The sequence below is a fragment of the Mobula birostris genome, chromosome 22 (assembly GCF_030028105.1).
Source record: "Mobula birostris isolate sMobBir1 chromosome 22, sMobBir1.hap1, whole genome shotgun sequence".
In the NCBI taxonomy this organism is placed as follows: domain Eukaryota; kingdom Metazoa; phylum Chordata; class Chondrichthyes; order Myliobatiformes; family Myliobatidae; genus Mobula; species Mobula birostris.
Window position 1 is genome coordinate 40,751,578 of NC_092391.1, and position 16,108 is coordinate 40,767,685.

Below are 16,108 nucleotides of genomic sequence, written 5' to 3' on the forward strand. Positions count from 1 at the left end.
TCTCTCATTAACAAGGCGTTTTCACCCACAGAAATGTCACTCACTGGATTTTTTTTCCCACACCATTCCCTATAAGCTTTAGAGACTGTTGCCTGTGAAAATCCCACAAGCTCAGCCGTTTCTGAGATATTCAAACCACCCTGCCTGGCACCAACAATCAATCCATGGTAAAAAAACTTCAGATCACATTTCTTCCCCGTGCTGCAATTTGATCTGAACAACTGAACCTCTTGACCATGTCTGCATGCTTTTATGCATTGAGTTGCTGCCACATAGTGGCTGATTAGATAATTGCATTAATGAGATGTATGTAATAAAGTGAGTGTATACACTTCATCATCTTCCCTTGGTGATGCACAGGAGATGGCATAAACCAGGTTAAAAATCCAAAGTCCCTTGTGGGGTGGCAGATAATCCAGCAAACACGAGGAAATCTACAGACGCTGGAAATTCAAGCAACACACACAAAATGCTGGTGGAACACATCAGGCCAGGCAGCATCTATAGGAAGGGGTACAGTCGATGTTTCGGGCCGAGACCCTTCGTCAAGACTAACTGAAAGAAGAGATAGTAAGAGATTTGAAAGTGGGAGGGGGAGGGGAAGATCCTAAATGATAGGAGGCGGGGGAGGGATGGAGCTAAGAGCTGGAAAGTTGATTGGCAAAAGGGATACAAGGCTGGAGAAGGGAGAGGATCATGGGACAGGAGGCTTAGGGAGAAAGAAAGGGGGAGGTGAGCATCAGAGGAAGATATAGTGAGAGGGACAGAGGGAGAAAAAAAGAGAGAAAAAAGGGGAAAAATAATTTTAAAGAAGTAAATAAGGCATGGGGTAAGAAGGGGTGGAGAGATATTAACGGAAGTTAGAGAAATCAATGTTCATGCCATCGGGTTGGAGGCTACCCAGACGGATTATAGGTGCTGCTCCTCCCACCTGAGTGCGGCTTCATCTTGACAGTAGAGGAGGCCGTGGATAGACATATCAGAATGGGAATGGGGCGTGGAATTAAAAAGTGTGGCCAATGGGAGATCCTGCTTTCTCTGGCAGACAAGAGTGTAGGTGTTCAGCGAAACGGTCTCCCAGTCTGCGTCGGGTCTCGCCAATATATAGAAGACCGCACCGGGAGCACTGGAAGCAGTACATCACACCAGCCGACTCACAGGTGAAGTGTCGCCTCACCTGGAAGGACTGTTTGGGGCCCTGAATGGTGGTAAGGGAGGAAGTGTAAGGGCATGTGTAGCACTTGTTCCACTTACAAGGATAAGTGCCGGGAAGGAGGTCAGTAGGAAGGGATGGGGGGGTATGAATGGACAAGGGAGTCGCGTAGGGAGCGATCCCTGCAGAAAGCAGACGGGGGGGGGAGGGAAAGATGTGCTTAGTGGTGGGATCCCGTTGGAGGCAGCAGAAGTTACGGAGAATAATATGTTGGGCCCAGAGGCTGGTAGGGTGGCAGGTGAGGACAAGGGGAACCCTATTCCTAGTGGAGTGGCAGGAGGATGGTGGAGGAAGGGAAGCCCTTTTCTTTAAAAAAGAAAGACATCTCCCTCATCCTAGAATGAAAAGCCTCATCCTGAGAGCAGATGTGGCGGAGACGGAGGTATTGCGAGAAGGGGATGGCATTTTTGCAAGAGAAAGAGTGGGAAAAGGAATAGTCCAGGTAGCTGTGAGAGTCCATAGGTTTATAGTAGACATCAGTAGATAAGCTATCTCCAGAGATAGAGACAGAAAGATCAAGAAAGGGGAGGGAGGTGTCAGAAATGGACCAGGTAAATTTGAGGGTAGGGTGAAAGTTGGAGGCAAAGTTAATGAAGTCAACGAGCTCAACATGCATGCGGGAAGCAGCGCCAATATAGTTATCGATGTAGCAAAGGAAAAGTGGGGGATGGATACCAGTATAGGTTTGGAACATGGATTGTTCCACAAAGCCAACAAAAAGGCAGGCATAGCCAGGACCCATACGGGTGCCCATGGCTACACCTTTAGTTTGGAGGAAGTGGGAGGAGCCAAAGGAGAAATTATTAAGAGTAAGGACTAATTCCGCTTGACGGAGCAGAGTGGTGGTAGAGGGGAGTTGGCTATGTCTGAAATCCAAAAAGAAGTGGAGAGCTTTGAGACCTTCTTGGTGGGGGATGGAGATATATAGACTGGACATCCATGGTGAAAATAAAGCGGTGGGGCCAGGGAACTTAAAATCATTGAAAAAATTCAAAGCGTGAGAAGTGTCACAAACATAGGTGGGAAGGGATTGAACAAGGGGGGATAAAACAGTGTCGAGGTATGCAAAAGTGAGTTCGGTGGCGCAGGAACAAGTTGAAACAATTGGTCTACCAGGACAGGCAGGTTTGTGGATCTTGGGTAGGAGGTAGAAACTGGAAGTGCGAGGTGTGGGAACTATGACATTGGTAGCAGTGGATGGGAGATCCCCTGAGCTGATAAGGTTGGTGATGGTGTGGGAGACAATAGCCTGGTGCTCCTTAGTGGGGTCATGATCGAGGGGTAAATAAGAGGAGGTATCAGCGAGTTGTCGCTGTGCCTTGGCAAAGTAAAGGCCAGTACGCCAGACTACAACAGCACCCCGCCTTATCGGCGAGTTTTATAGTAAGGTTAGGATTGGTGTGGAGGGAGTGGAGAGCAGAGTGTTGGGAAGGAGTTAGGTTGGAATCGGAACAAGGTGCGGTGAAGTCGAGACAGTTGATGTCCTGTCGGCAGTTAGCGATAAAAAGATCCAGAGCAGGCAGAAGACCAGAGCGGGGTGTCCATGAAGAGGAGGAGGGTTGAAGATGGGAGAAGGGGTCATCGGTGGGGGTGGGAGAGTCCTTGCTAAAGAAGTGGGCTCAAAGATGGAGCCGGCGGAAGAAGAGTTCGGCGTCATGGGCATGCGGAACTTGTTGGGCAAAGGGGGACAAAGGTAAGGACCTTACTGAGGATACAGCGTTCTGCATCAGAGAGTTGAAGGTCGGAGGGGATGGTAAAGACCCGGCACGGATAAGAGCTGGGATCAGAGGGGGGAGGGGGAGGGAGGCTGGTAGTATCAGTGGAGAGGGGAAGGTTGGGGTGAGAAGAAGATGGAGCCTCTGAGAGCCTAGGAGCTCCAGCATTCCTCCTCAAAACCAACCTCTGGACTGCAAAAAGTTAAAGCTACTCCAGTTCATCTTTTTGGGTCTGATTATTTTATATAGCATTTTTTTTTGTATGAGGGTACCAGCACCCTCAGTACATCAACTCAAGTTTGTGGGAAAACACAAACATTCAGTAGTATTATTCAGTTAAAAGGAACTAACTAATGCTAACAAGCTCTCACTGTTGCAGATTAGTTAACACAGTTCTTGACTCTATACATTTGTTTCGACAGAGGATGGGAGGTGGGTGAACTGGTAGGGCAAATGGCTCACAGTTTAGAGTCAGATTTCTACATAGTTTGTATTAATATGTGAATCTTGAGTTACCATCCTAAGAGTAAAGAGTTTTGAGAGGAGATGTGATGCAGCCACACAATATCATGACATACAGATCTATAGAGAGAGGTTTTACATTAAGTCTGCCTTCCTCAGCCCAACTGTTATAGCGTTTGGCAAAAGACCAAGGGATGAGAAGAGGAGAAAACTGTTTTGAAGCAGTGAGTAGTTAAGATCTAAAACTCAATCCCCAAAAGCATGGATGTCTTTCTTTCAAAAGGCAAGTGTGAAAATATTGATAATAAAATGAGGAAGAGCAAGCAATTGACGCAGGCTAGAGTGTACTACAGGGAGCCAATGGCTGCAACAATTCTAACATAGAACATAATAGCACCAGACCGATCTTTCCGCTAATGCCCCACCTCCCCCTCGTACTCCATCCGTTATTTATATACACACATTCTTTGTCTCACTCTCCTTTTTCTCCCTCTGTCCCTCTGACTATACCCCTTGCCCATCCTCTGGGCTTTCCTCCCCCCGCCCCTTTTCCTTCTCCCTGGGCCTCCTGTCCCATGATCCTCTCATACCCCTTTTGCCAATCACCTGTCCTGCTTTTGGCTCCATCCCTCCCCCTCCTGCCTTCTCTTATCATTTTGGATCTCCCCCTTCCCCCCCACTTTCAAATCTCTTACTAGCTCTTCCTTCAGTTAGTCCTGACGAAGGGTCTCGGCCTGAAACGTCAACTGTACCTCTTCCTAGAGATGCTGACTGGCCTGCTGTGTTCACCAGCAACTTTGATGTGTGTTGCTTGAATTTCCAGCATCTGCAGAATTCCTCGTGTTTGCGTTTCAGCCCACAATGTTGTGTTAATCTTGATGCCAATTTATACCAAATGTCCTCCTCCTATAGATCATCCATATCACCCCATATTCATGTGTCTATCCTAAGAGCTTTCTAAACTCCACCAGACTGCCTGACTCCACTACTACTGCTACTGGTAACCCGTTCCAGACACCTACCACTCTCTGCTTTTAAAACTTCCCCCTCTAACTATAAAAGCATGTCCTCTGCTGTTTGACATTTCTACTCTGGGGTTGGGGGGCAGATTCTTACTGTCTACCTTATTTACGCTTTTCACATTTTAAAAACTTCCATTAGGTCTCCCCTTAGCCTCTGACATTCTAGGGAGAACAACCCAAGTTTGTCCAATGTCTCCTTATCCCGCAGTCCCTCTAATCCAGTTAGCATCCTGGCAAACCTCCTCTGCACCTTCTCCATAGTCTCCACATCCTTCTTAAACTAGCACAACCAGATCTGCATGCGATATTACAAATACTGCCTTATTAAAGTTGTTTTATAGTTGCAGTATGACTTCCTTACTCAAATACTCAACATCCCTATCAATGAAGGAGGTATGCCATACATCTTCTTTACCCCCTTATCCAATTGTTCAGCCACTTTCACTGAACTATGGAGCTAGGCCCCAAGATCCCACTGTACCTCAATGCTATTAAGGTACACTTTCTCCTCTTTCATTTGACCTCCCAGTCCCAAAATGCAGCACCTCACACATGCCCATCTGCCACTTCTATGCCCATTTCTGTAAATGATCCATATCCTGCTGCATTCTTTTAACACAAGACAGTACACAACTCCAAGTTTGGTGTCATCTGCAACCATGCTAATTCACCCATCTCCATTTTCATCCAATTTATTGCTATATATCAAAAACCACAGAGACCCAAGCAATGATCCTTGTGCATTCTATAACTTGTGCATGCCTCTGGGATGGAATCTGTGAAATTATATCAATATTTGCCAGACTCCTTCCATTATGACGCTATATTTTTTTTAAGTGATTATAATGGAGGGCAGAGTTTGTGTAGACTACACACCTACTTCTTTTTAGTATAGAATACTATATGCAAACAATGAAGCCCACAAACTAGACTTCTTGGGACTGGCATCCCTCAAGGTTTATAAAGTTATGGGCCTGTTAGCTGGGACTAGCTTGGATGAGGCACCTTGGTCACTGAGCCACTGAGGGTTCTGCGTCAGTGCTGTATGACTGTAAGACCCATAGCCATTGGTGCAATCATTCACTTATCAATCAGAGAAGCCATTGCTCAGAATAGGTGTTGTCTGCACATGATCCCTAACCAATATATGACTAAAAATCCCACAGGTCAAGACATACTACAGGCTCAGAAATGCACATATTCCAGAAATAAAAGCTAGTAAAGAGATGTAGGTGATGAATGTAAAACACATAAATTGGAGTAAGATTTGATCATCACACCATCTCACAGCACAAGTTCCAGAACTCTGGTACAGTAGATGAATATTGAAATAGTTACTTACCAATGGCACTGAGTGCATGCCGGAGTTCCAGGGTGAAGGTAGTAATGGGAACGTCTTCAGACACTGGCAGGATGGCCACCGTGGAGAGATTACTGGCAGAGTTCCCCACCAATTCCCATTTGTTGCTCACAGTGTGCATTCCCAAGCCACGTCCTTACAAAGAGAGATGATAAAGTTGACTGAAATTATGTAAGAAAAGAGCTTCGGCTTGGTTGTACCACCTGAAGCACCACAATGTGCTGAGGCTTCTGCTGCAACCGTAAACAGAAGTACCTGTTAAACCCAGCCAACCATACACATTGGACCTTCTTCCCTCCAGACCTACTATTATAAAACTCTGATACACTTGAGTGGCAGATCTTCCAGAGTATTGGATACTATTTCCATTAATTACTCCACAGTCTTTTTATTCACTTTCTTAGTTAAGACATAGTATGAAAATAGTCTCCACTGAACTATTAATTTAGAAATGGATTGGCAGAACCAGTGCCAGGTGAGTGGAAAGAGAGGACCTATTTTAGAGCAACAAAAATATTAGCTGAAAGAGAGGAATGGGGTGTGAAGGAGGAAGGTCGAGAGGGAGAGGGGTAGGAAAAGGGATTAAGGTTGGAGGGGAAGTTGAGACCTAGGTGGGGAAGGGAGGGGTGGTTGAGAGAATAACAGGGGTAGGTGTGAGATTAAAGTAATTTTTTAATAGTTTCCTAATACACTGAAGCATTCAGGAAGCTGAAGGGGTGATAGATAGGACCAATAGAGAGGTAGTTACAGCCAAGGTGCAAGACACAGGAAACTGGGTGGCAATCAGGAAGAGGAAAAGGGTTAAGGAGCCAATGCACAGTACCCCCTCAATAAGAGGTCTATCACTTTGACTCAGACGGGAAGGGGGAAGAAGAGGCATGCTGTGGTGACAGGCAATTCGTTAGTTAGGGGAACAGACAGGATCTTCTGTGGGCGAGAACAACATTCCCGAATGGTACGTTGCCTCTTGGGTGCCAGGGTCCAGGATATCTCAGATCAAGTCCTCGGCATTTTTACATTGGAGGGTGAACAGTCAGAAGTCATGGTCTATATAGTGAGGCTAGAACAAGGAAGATTATACAGTTTAATATGTGGCTAAGGAGTTGTGTAGGAGAGAGGGCACAAGATTTTTAGATCAGTGGTCTCTCTTCCAGGGAAGGTGGGACCTGTACAGAAGGGACGGTTTGCACCTGAACTGGAGGGAGACCAATATTCTAGTGGGAAAGTTTGTTAATGCTGCACAGTGGGTTTTAAACTAGAGTTGCAGGGGGTGGGAACCAGAGTACTACAACAGTTAGTAGAGAGATTGTGGAGGGAGATGTTGGTAAGACCTCAGACAAATTTAGGAATCAGAAGGTTGAGGACGGTTGCGAAAAAAGCAACAAGGGTGAATACAGGACTGAAGGTATTGTATCTGAATGCGCGCCCTATATGGAATAAGGTAGATGAACTTGCAGCACAGTTGCAAATTAGCAGTATGATGTTGTAGGCATCATGGAACCGTGGCTGAAAGATTATAGCTGGGAGCTTAATATCCAAGGATACATATTGTATCAAAAGAATAGGCTGGAAGGCAGAAAGGATGGCGTTGCTCTATTGGCAAAAAATAACATCAAATCATTAGAAAGAGGTGACATAAGGTCAGAAGGTGTTGAATCATTGTGGATACAGGTAGGAAACTGCAAGGATAAAAAGACCCCAAACAGTAGTAAGGATGTTGTCTACAAATTACAACTGGGGATAGAAAATGCATCTCAAAAGGGCAATTTTACAATAGTCACGGGGACTTCAAGATGCAGGTAGATTGGGAAAATCAGGTTGGTGCTGGATTCCAAAAGGGGGGAATTTCTAGAGTGGCCACAAGATGGCTTTTTAGAGCACCTCATGGTTAAGCCCACTAGAGGGTCAGCTATTCTAGATTGGGTGTTGTGCAATGAACTAGAATTAATTAGAGAGCTTGAGGTAAAGAACCCTCAGGGGTAAGTGATCATAATATGATCAAATTCACCCTGAAATTTGAGAAGGGGAAGCTAAAGTCAGATGTACCAGTATTACAGTGGAGTAAAAAGGATTACAGAGGCATGAGAGAGGAGATGGACAGAACTGATCAGAAAAGAACACTGGCAGGGATGTGGGCAGAGAAACAATGGTTGGAACTTCTGGAAACAATTCAGAAGGCACAGGATATATACATCCCAAAGAGAAAGAAGTATTTTTTTTAGGCAAGATGACAAAACCATGGCTAACTAGACAAGTCAAAGGCAACATAAAAGCCAAGGAGAGGGCATATAATACAGCAAAAATTAGGAGGAAGTTAGAGGATTGGGAAGCTTTTAAAAACCAACAAAGGTAACTAAAAGAAAGTCATAAGAAGGTAGAGTTGGAATACAAAAGTAAGCTACCCAATAATATTAAAGAGGATACCAGAAGTTTCTTCAAATACATAAAGTGTAAAAGAAAGGCAAGAATGGATACTGGACCACTGGAAAACAATTTTGGAGAGGTAGTAATGGGGGACAACAAAATAGCAGACAAACTGAATAAGTATTTTGTATCAGTCTTCACTGTGGAAGACAGTGGCAGTATGGTGGAAGTTCCAGGTGTCCGGGCGCATGAAGTGTGTGAAGTTCCCATAACTAGAGAGAAGGCTCTTGGGAAACTGAAAGGTCTGAAGGTAGATAAGTCATCTGGACCAGATAGTGTACACCTCAGAGCTCTGAAGGAGGTGACTGAAGAGATCCTGGAGGCACTAGTAACAATCTTTCAAAAATCACTAGACTCTGGAATGGGTCCGGAAGACCAGAAAATTACAAATGACACTCCACTCTTCAAGACGGGAGAGAGGCAGAAGGGAGGAAATTATAAGCCAGTTAATCTGATCTCAGTCGTTGGGAAGGTGTTGGAGTCAATTGTTCAGGATGAGGTCTCGAGGTACTTGGAGGCATAAAATAGGCCAAAGTCAGCATAGTTTCATAGTTTTCTCATGGCAAAATCCTGCCTGACAAATCTGCTGAAATTCCTTAAAGAAATAACAAGCAGGATAGACAAAGGAAAATCAGTTAATGTTGTGTACTTGGATTTTCAGAAGGCCTTTGGACAAGGTGCCATACATGGGGCTGCTTAACAAGCTATAAGCTCATTACAGGAAAGACTTTAGCGTGGATGAAGCAGTGGCTGGTTGGCAGGAGGCAAAAAGTCAGAATAAAGGTAACTTTTTCTGGCTAGCTGCCAGTGTCTAGCGCTGTTCCACAGGGGTCTGTGTGGGACTGATTCTTTAACATTATATGTCAATGATTTGGATAATGGAATGAGTGGTTTAGTTACAAAGTGTAAAGACGATACGAAGAAAGCTGGAGAGGAAGGTAGTTTTGAGCAGGTAGAGAGACAGAGGACTTTGGCAGATTAGGAGAATGGGCAAAGAAATGGCAGATGGAACACAATGTCAGGAACTGCATGGTCATGCACTTTGGTAGAAGAAATGAAAGGGTTGACTATTTTCTAAATGGAGAGAAAATACAAAAAACTGAGGTGTAAAGCAACTTGGGAGACCTTGTGCAGGATTCCCTAAAGGCTAATTTGCACGTTGAATTTGAATTGAATTGAATTGACTTTATTACTTACATCCTTCATATACACGAGGAGTAAAAATCTTTATGTTACATCTCCCTCTAAATGTGCAATGTGCAATCTATAGTAATTTATAATAAATAGTATGTACAACAGGACAGTCAATATAACATAGAAATACAATTGTGTCAGCATGAATTAATCAGTCTGATGGCCTGGTGGAAGCAGCTGTCCCGGAACCCGTTGGTCCTGGCTTTTCTGCTGCGGTACTGTTTCCCAGATGGTAGCAGCTAAAACAGCTTGTGGTTGGGGTGACTCGAGTCCTCAGTGATACTTCAGGCCCTTTTTACATACCCATCTTTGTAAGGGTTCTGAATAGTGGGAAGTTCACATCTACAAATGCGTTGGGTTGTCTACACTACTCTCTGCAGAGTCCTGCGATGGAGGGAAGTACTGTCCCCATAGCAGGCAGTGATGCAGCCAGTCAGGATGTTCTCAATTGTGCCCCTGTAGAAAGTTCTTAGGATTTGGGGGCCCATACCAAATTTCTTCAATCATCTGAGGTGAAAGAGGCGCTGTTGTGCCTTTTTACCATGCAGCCGGTATGTACAGACCACCTGAGATCCTCGGTGTTGTGTGTGCCGAGGAACTTAAAGCTGTTCACCCTCTCAACCTCAGATCCATTGATGTCAATAGGGGTTAGCCTGTCTCCATTCCTCCTGCAATCCACAAGCAGCTTCTTGGTGTCTGTGGTGTGGAAGGCAAATGCAATAAAGGCATTCATTTGAAGAGGACTAGAATATAAAAGCAAGGATGTAATGTTGAAACTTTATAAAGCACTGCTGAGGCCTCACTTGGAGTATTGTGAGCAGTTTTGGATCCCTTATCTTAGAAACGATGTGCTGAATGACTTGTGTCATATGAAGAGTCTCTGTTGCCTCTGGGCATGTATTCACTAGAATTCGAGGAATGACGAGTGACCTCATTGAAAGCTATGGAATGGAGAAAGGTCTTGATAAGAGTGGATGAGTGAATATGGAGAAACATAGAAACATAGAAAATAGGTGCAGGAGTAGGCCATTCGGCCCTTCAAGCCTGCACCACTATTTATTATGATCATGGCTGATCATCCAACTCAGAACCCTGCACCAGCCTTCCCTCCATACCCTCTGATCCCCCTAGCCACAAGGGCCATATCTAACTCCCTCTTAAGTATAGCCAATGAACTGGCTTCAACTGTTTCCTGTGGCAGAGAATTCCACAGATTCACCACTCTCTGTGTGAAGAAGTTTTTCCTAATCTCAGTCTTAAAAGGCTTCACCTTTATCCTCAAACCGTGACCCCTCGTTCTGGACTTCCCCAACATCGGGAACAATCTTCCTGCATCTAGCCTGTACAATCCCTTTAGGATTTTATACGTTTCAATCAGATCCCCCCTCAATCTTCTAAATTCCAACGAGTACAAGCCCAGTTCATCCAGTCTTTCTTCATATGAAAGTCCTGCCATCCCAGGAATCAATCTGGTGAACCTTCTTTGTACTCCCTCTATGGCAAGGATGTCTTTCCTCAGATTAGGGACCAAAACTGCACACAATACTCCAGGTGTGGTCTCACCAAGGCCTTGTACAACTGCAGTAGTACCTCCCTGCTCCTGTACTCGAATCCTCTTGCTATAAATGCCAGCATACCATTCGCCTTTTTCACTGCCTGCTGTACCTGCATGCCCACTTTCAATGACTGGTGTATAATGACACCCAGGTCTTGTTGCACCTCCCCTTTTCCTAATCGGCCACCATTCAGATAATAATCTGTTTTCCTATTTTTGCCACCGAAGTGGATAACTTCACATTTATCCACATTAAATTGCATCTGCCATGAATTTGCCCACTCACCCAACCTATCCAAGTCACCCTGCATCCTCTTAGCATCCTCCTCACAGCTAACACTGCCGCCCAGCTTCGTGTCATCCGCAAACTTGGAGATGTTGCATTTAATTCCCTCATCCAAATCATTAATATATATTGTAAACAACTGGGGTCCCAGCACTGAGCCTTGCGGTACCCCAGCTAGTCACTGCCTGCCATTCTGACACGGTCCCCTTCATTCCCACTCTTTGCTTCCTGTCTGCTAACCAATTCTCCATCCACATCAATACCTTACCCCCAATACCGTGTGCTTTAAGCTTGCACACTAATCTCCTGTGTGGGACCTTGTCAAAAGCCTCTTGAAAATCCAAATATACCACATCCACTGGTTCTCCCCTATCCACTCAACTAGTTACATCCTCAAAAAATTCTATGAGATTCGTCAGACATGATTTTCCTTTCACAAATCCATGCTGACTTTGTCCGATGATTTCACCGCTTTCCAAATGTGCTGTTATCACATCTTTGATAACTGACTCCAGCAGTTTCCCCACCACCGACGTTAGGCTAACCGGTCTATAATTCGCCGGTTTCTCTCTCCCTCCCTTTTTAAAAAGTGGGGTTACATTAGCCACCCTCCAATCCTCAGGAACTAGTCCAGAATCTAACGAGTTTTGAAAAATTATCACTAATGCATCCAGTATTTCTTGGGCTACTTCCTTAAGCACTCTGGGATGCAGACCATCTGGCCCTGGGGATTTATCTGCCTTTAATCCCTTCAATTTACCTAACACCACTTCCCTACTAACATGTATTTCCCTCAGTTCCTCCATCTCACTGGACCCTCTGTCCCCTACTATTTCTGAAAGATTATTTATGTCCTCCTTAGTGAAGACAGAACCAAAGTAATTATTCAATTGGTCTGCCATGTCCTTGCTCCCCATAATCAATTCACCTGTTTCTGTCTGTAGGGGACCTACATTTGTCTTAACCAATCTTTTCCTTTTTACATATCTATAAAAGCTTTTACAGTCAGTTTTTATGTTCCCTGCCAGTTTTCTCTCATAATCTTTTTTCCCCTTCCTAATTGAGCCCTTTGTCCTCCTCTGCTGAACTCTGAATTTCTCCCAGTCCTCAGGTGAGCCACTTTTTCTGGTTAATTTGTATGCTTCTTCTTTGGAATTGATACTATCCCTAATTTCTCTTGTCAGCCACGGGTACACTACCTTCCTTGATTTATTCTTTTGCCAAACTGGGATGAACAACTGTTGTAGTTCATCCATGCAATCTTTAAATGCTTGCCATTGCATATCTACCGTCAATCCTTTAAGTGTCATTTGCCAGTCTATCTTAGCTAATTCACGTCTCATACCTTCAAAGTTACCCTTCTTTAAGTTCAGAACCTTTGTTTCTGAATTAACTATGTCACTCTCCATCTTAATGAAGAATTCCACCATATTATGGTCACTCATACCCAAGGGGCCTCTCACGACAAGACTGCTAATTAACCCTTCCTCATTGCTCAAAACCCAGTCTAGAATAGCCTGCTCTCTAGTTGGTTCCTCGACATGTTGGTTCAAAAAACCATCCCGCATACATTCCAAGAAATCCTCTTCCTCAGCACCTTTACCAATTTGGTTCACCCAATCTACATGTAGATTGAAGTCACCCATTATAACTGCTGTTCCTTTATTGCACACATTTCTAATTTCCTGTTTAGTACCATCCCTGACCTCACTACTACTGTTAGGTGGCCTGTACACAACTCCCACCAGCGTTTTCTTGGCTCTCATCTCAGTCTCAAAAAATTCACCTGCTGGAATCCTTCATAGAATCTCCCCCAGTAACTGCAACTTCCCTTTATAGAGAATGTGTGCCAGGATGGCACTGAGAGAATCAATTGTACATGTGAACCTTCCTTGCCTTCTATGCTTTGACAGCTGTAAGTGACTGAGTTCATTAGTAAATAGCACAGGAAAAATGGTGAAGATGTTGGAATCACTCAGCAGTTCAGACAACATCTGTGGAAAGAGAGTCTATTCATGTTGCAGGCCCAAGACACTGTCAGAATTCAGGCATTAACTGCTTCTGTTTTCGCAGATGCTGCCTGACCTGTTGAGTGTTTCCATCATTTTCTCTATTTCAGGTTTCCAACATTGTAATTTTCTTGATTTTCACAACATAAGAGGTGTCCAGTGGAAGAAAACAGCAGTGACATGAAATGTTTTGTAAGATGTTGTGGGGAGATGACAAACCCAACAGCTCCCCTCAAATTAAAAGCAAAAAAAAAAAAAAACAGCAGATGCTGGAAAGCTGGTGATGTACAGCCCTCCAATATCTTGGAGAGAAACAGAATTAACATTTCGGGTTGATGACCTTCCATATTTCAGAACCAAATTTTTCCCAACACTTTGTGTAGAAAGATGGCAGTTAGCTCACAATTGTGGGTAAGCACCAGTCGTAGTCAAGTTTTTGTTTACTTTAACCTTCAATCCACTTTTCTTACTTACTCTGACAGACTGACATTTGTGTTGTTCATTAATGGTTTTAATATATTTTAAAAAATCGATCTCAACAAACTTAGCTTGAAAAGTTCAGGAAATATGCTTGGAGCTAAAGAAAACATTTTCATTTGTGCAGCACCTTTGACTTCTGAAGGAGATGGAAGTACATTATAAATGCAGCAGTTTCATTTGTTGATACCTGCAATATCAATTTACATAATAGTGATCATAATATGATTGAATTCATACTGCAATTTAAGAGGGAAAAGCACAAGTCACATGTATCAGTATCATACATCAAAGTTGCTGGTGAACGCAGCAGGCCAGGCAGCATCTCTAGGAAAAGGTACAGTCGACGTTTCAGGCCGATGTGTGTTGCTTGAATTTCCAGCATCTGCAGAATTCCTGTTGTTTGTTGTTTATATCAGTATCATAATAGAATAAAGGGAATTATAGAGGCACGAGAGAGAAGCTTGCCCAGGTGGATTCGAAGGGAATACTGGTGAAGTTTCCGGGAATAGTTCACAAGGTGCAGAATAGTTATGTCCCACAGAAGAAGTTGTTCTCAAGTGGCAGGGCTAGGCAACCGAGGCTGACAAGGGAAGTTAAAGATTACAGAAAAGCCAAGGAAAGGGTATACAAGATAGCAAAAATGACTGGAAAGTTGGATGATTGGAAAACTTTTAAAATCCAACAAAAGGCAACTAAAAAAAGCTATAAGAAGGGAAAAGATAAAATATGAGGGCAAGCAACACACATAAGAAAATGCTGGAGGAACTCAGCAGTCCTGCTGAAGGGTCTCAGCCCGTAATGTCAACATTTTTCCATAGATGCTGCCTGACCTACTGAGTTCCTCCAGCATTCTATGTGTGTTGATTCAGCGTCTGCAGATTTTCTCTTGAATATGAGGGCAAACTAGTCAATAATATAAAGCAGGATACCAAAAGTTTTTTTTCAGTTATAGAAAGAATAAAAGGGAGGTGAGAGTTGATATTGGACCACTGGAAAATGATACTAGTAAGGTAGTAATGAGGGACAAGGAAATGGCAGATGAGATTAACAAGTACTTTGCTTCAGTCTTTACTGTATGCCAGAAGACCGTGAGTGTCAGAGAGCAGGAGTGAGTGCCATTGCTATCACAAAGGAAAAAGTGCAAGGCAAACTCAAAGGTCTTAAGGTGGATAAGTCATCTCGACCAGTTGACCTACATCCCAGAGTCCTGAAAGAGGTTGCTGAGGAAATAATGGATGCATTGTTCATGATCTTTCAAGAATCACTTGATTCTGGGATGGTCCCAGAGTACTGGAAAATTGCAAATGTGTCTCCACTCTTTAAGAAGGGAGGAAGACAAAAGAGGAAATTATAGGCCAGTTAGCCTAACCTCAGTGGTTGGGAAAGTGTTGGAGTCCATTATTAAGGATGAGGTCTCAGGGTACTTGGAGCCTAATGATAAAATAAGGAAAAGCCAGCATAGTTTCTGTAAAAGGAAACCTTAGCTGACAAATCTGTTAGAATTCTTTGAGGAAGTAACAAGCAGGGTGGACAAAGGAGAGGCAGTAGATGACATTTACTTCGATTTTCAGAAAGCATTTGATAAGGTGCCTCACATGAGGCTGCTTAATAAGATAAGATCCAATGGTGGTTTACAGGAGAGATACTGGTATGGATAGAGGAATGGTTGACAGGCAGGAGGCAGCGAGTGGGAATAAAGGCTGCCAGTGACTTGTGGTGTTCCTCAGGAGTCAGTACTGGGACTGCTACTTTCAACATTGTTTGTCAATGATTTAGATAGTGGAATTGATGGCCTTGTGGCAAAGTTTGCGGATGATACAAAGACAGGTGGAGGGGCAGATAGTACTGAGGAAGCAATGCAACTACAGCAGCATTTAGACAAATTGGAAGAATGAGCAAACACATGGCAGATGGAATACAGTGTTGGGAAATGTACAATAATGCGTTTTGATAAAAGTAACAATAGTGCAGATTATCTAAATGGGGAGAAAATTCAAACATCAGAGGTGCAAAGGGACTTAGGAGCCCTCAGGCAAAACTCCCAGAAGGTTAATTCATGGGTTGAGTCTGTGGTAAAGAAGGCAAATGCAATGTTGGCATTTACTTCAAGGGGAATAGAATATAAAAACAAGGAGATAACACTGAAGCTTTATAAGACACTAGTCAGGCTGCACTTGGAGTATTTGGTCCTCACATCTCAGAAAGTATGTGTTGTCGTTGGAGAGAGTCTAGAGAAGGTTCACAAGGATGATTCTGGAATGAAGGGGTTAACATATGAGGAGTGTTTGGCAGCATTGGGCCTGTACTCACTGAAATTTAGCAGAATGTTTGGAGATCTCATTGAAACCTACTGAATGTTGAAAGGACTAGATAAGGTGGATGTGGAGA

The 16,108-nt window shown here is 43.7% G+C and overlaps 1 protein-coding gene across 3 annotated transcripts in view; it reads right to left on the reverse strand.

Moving 5' to 3' along the window:
- Positions 1-16,108, reverse strand: part of pnpla7b (patatin-like phospholipase domain containing 7b) — a 329,157-nt gene that overhangs the window by 157,686 nt on the left and 155,363 nt on the right. For all 3 annotated transcript variants that reach the window (XM_072240527.1, XM_072240528.1, XM_072240529.1), the window contains exon 22: positions 5,755-5,907. In XM_072240527.1, the coding sequence (XP_072096628.1) occupies positions 5,755-5,907 (153 nt within the window). The remainder of the gene's footprint in view (positions 1-5,754; positions 5,908-16,108) is intronic.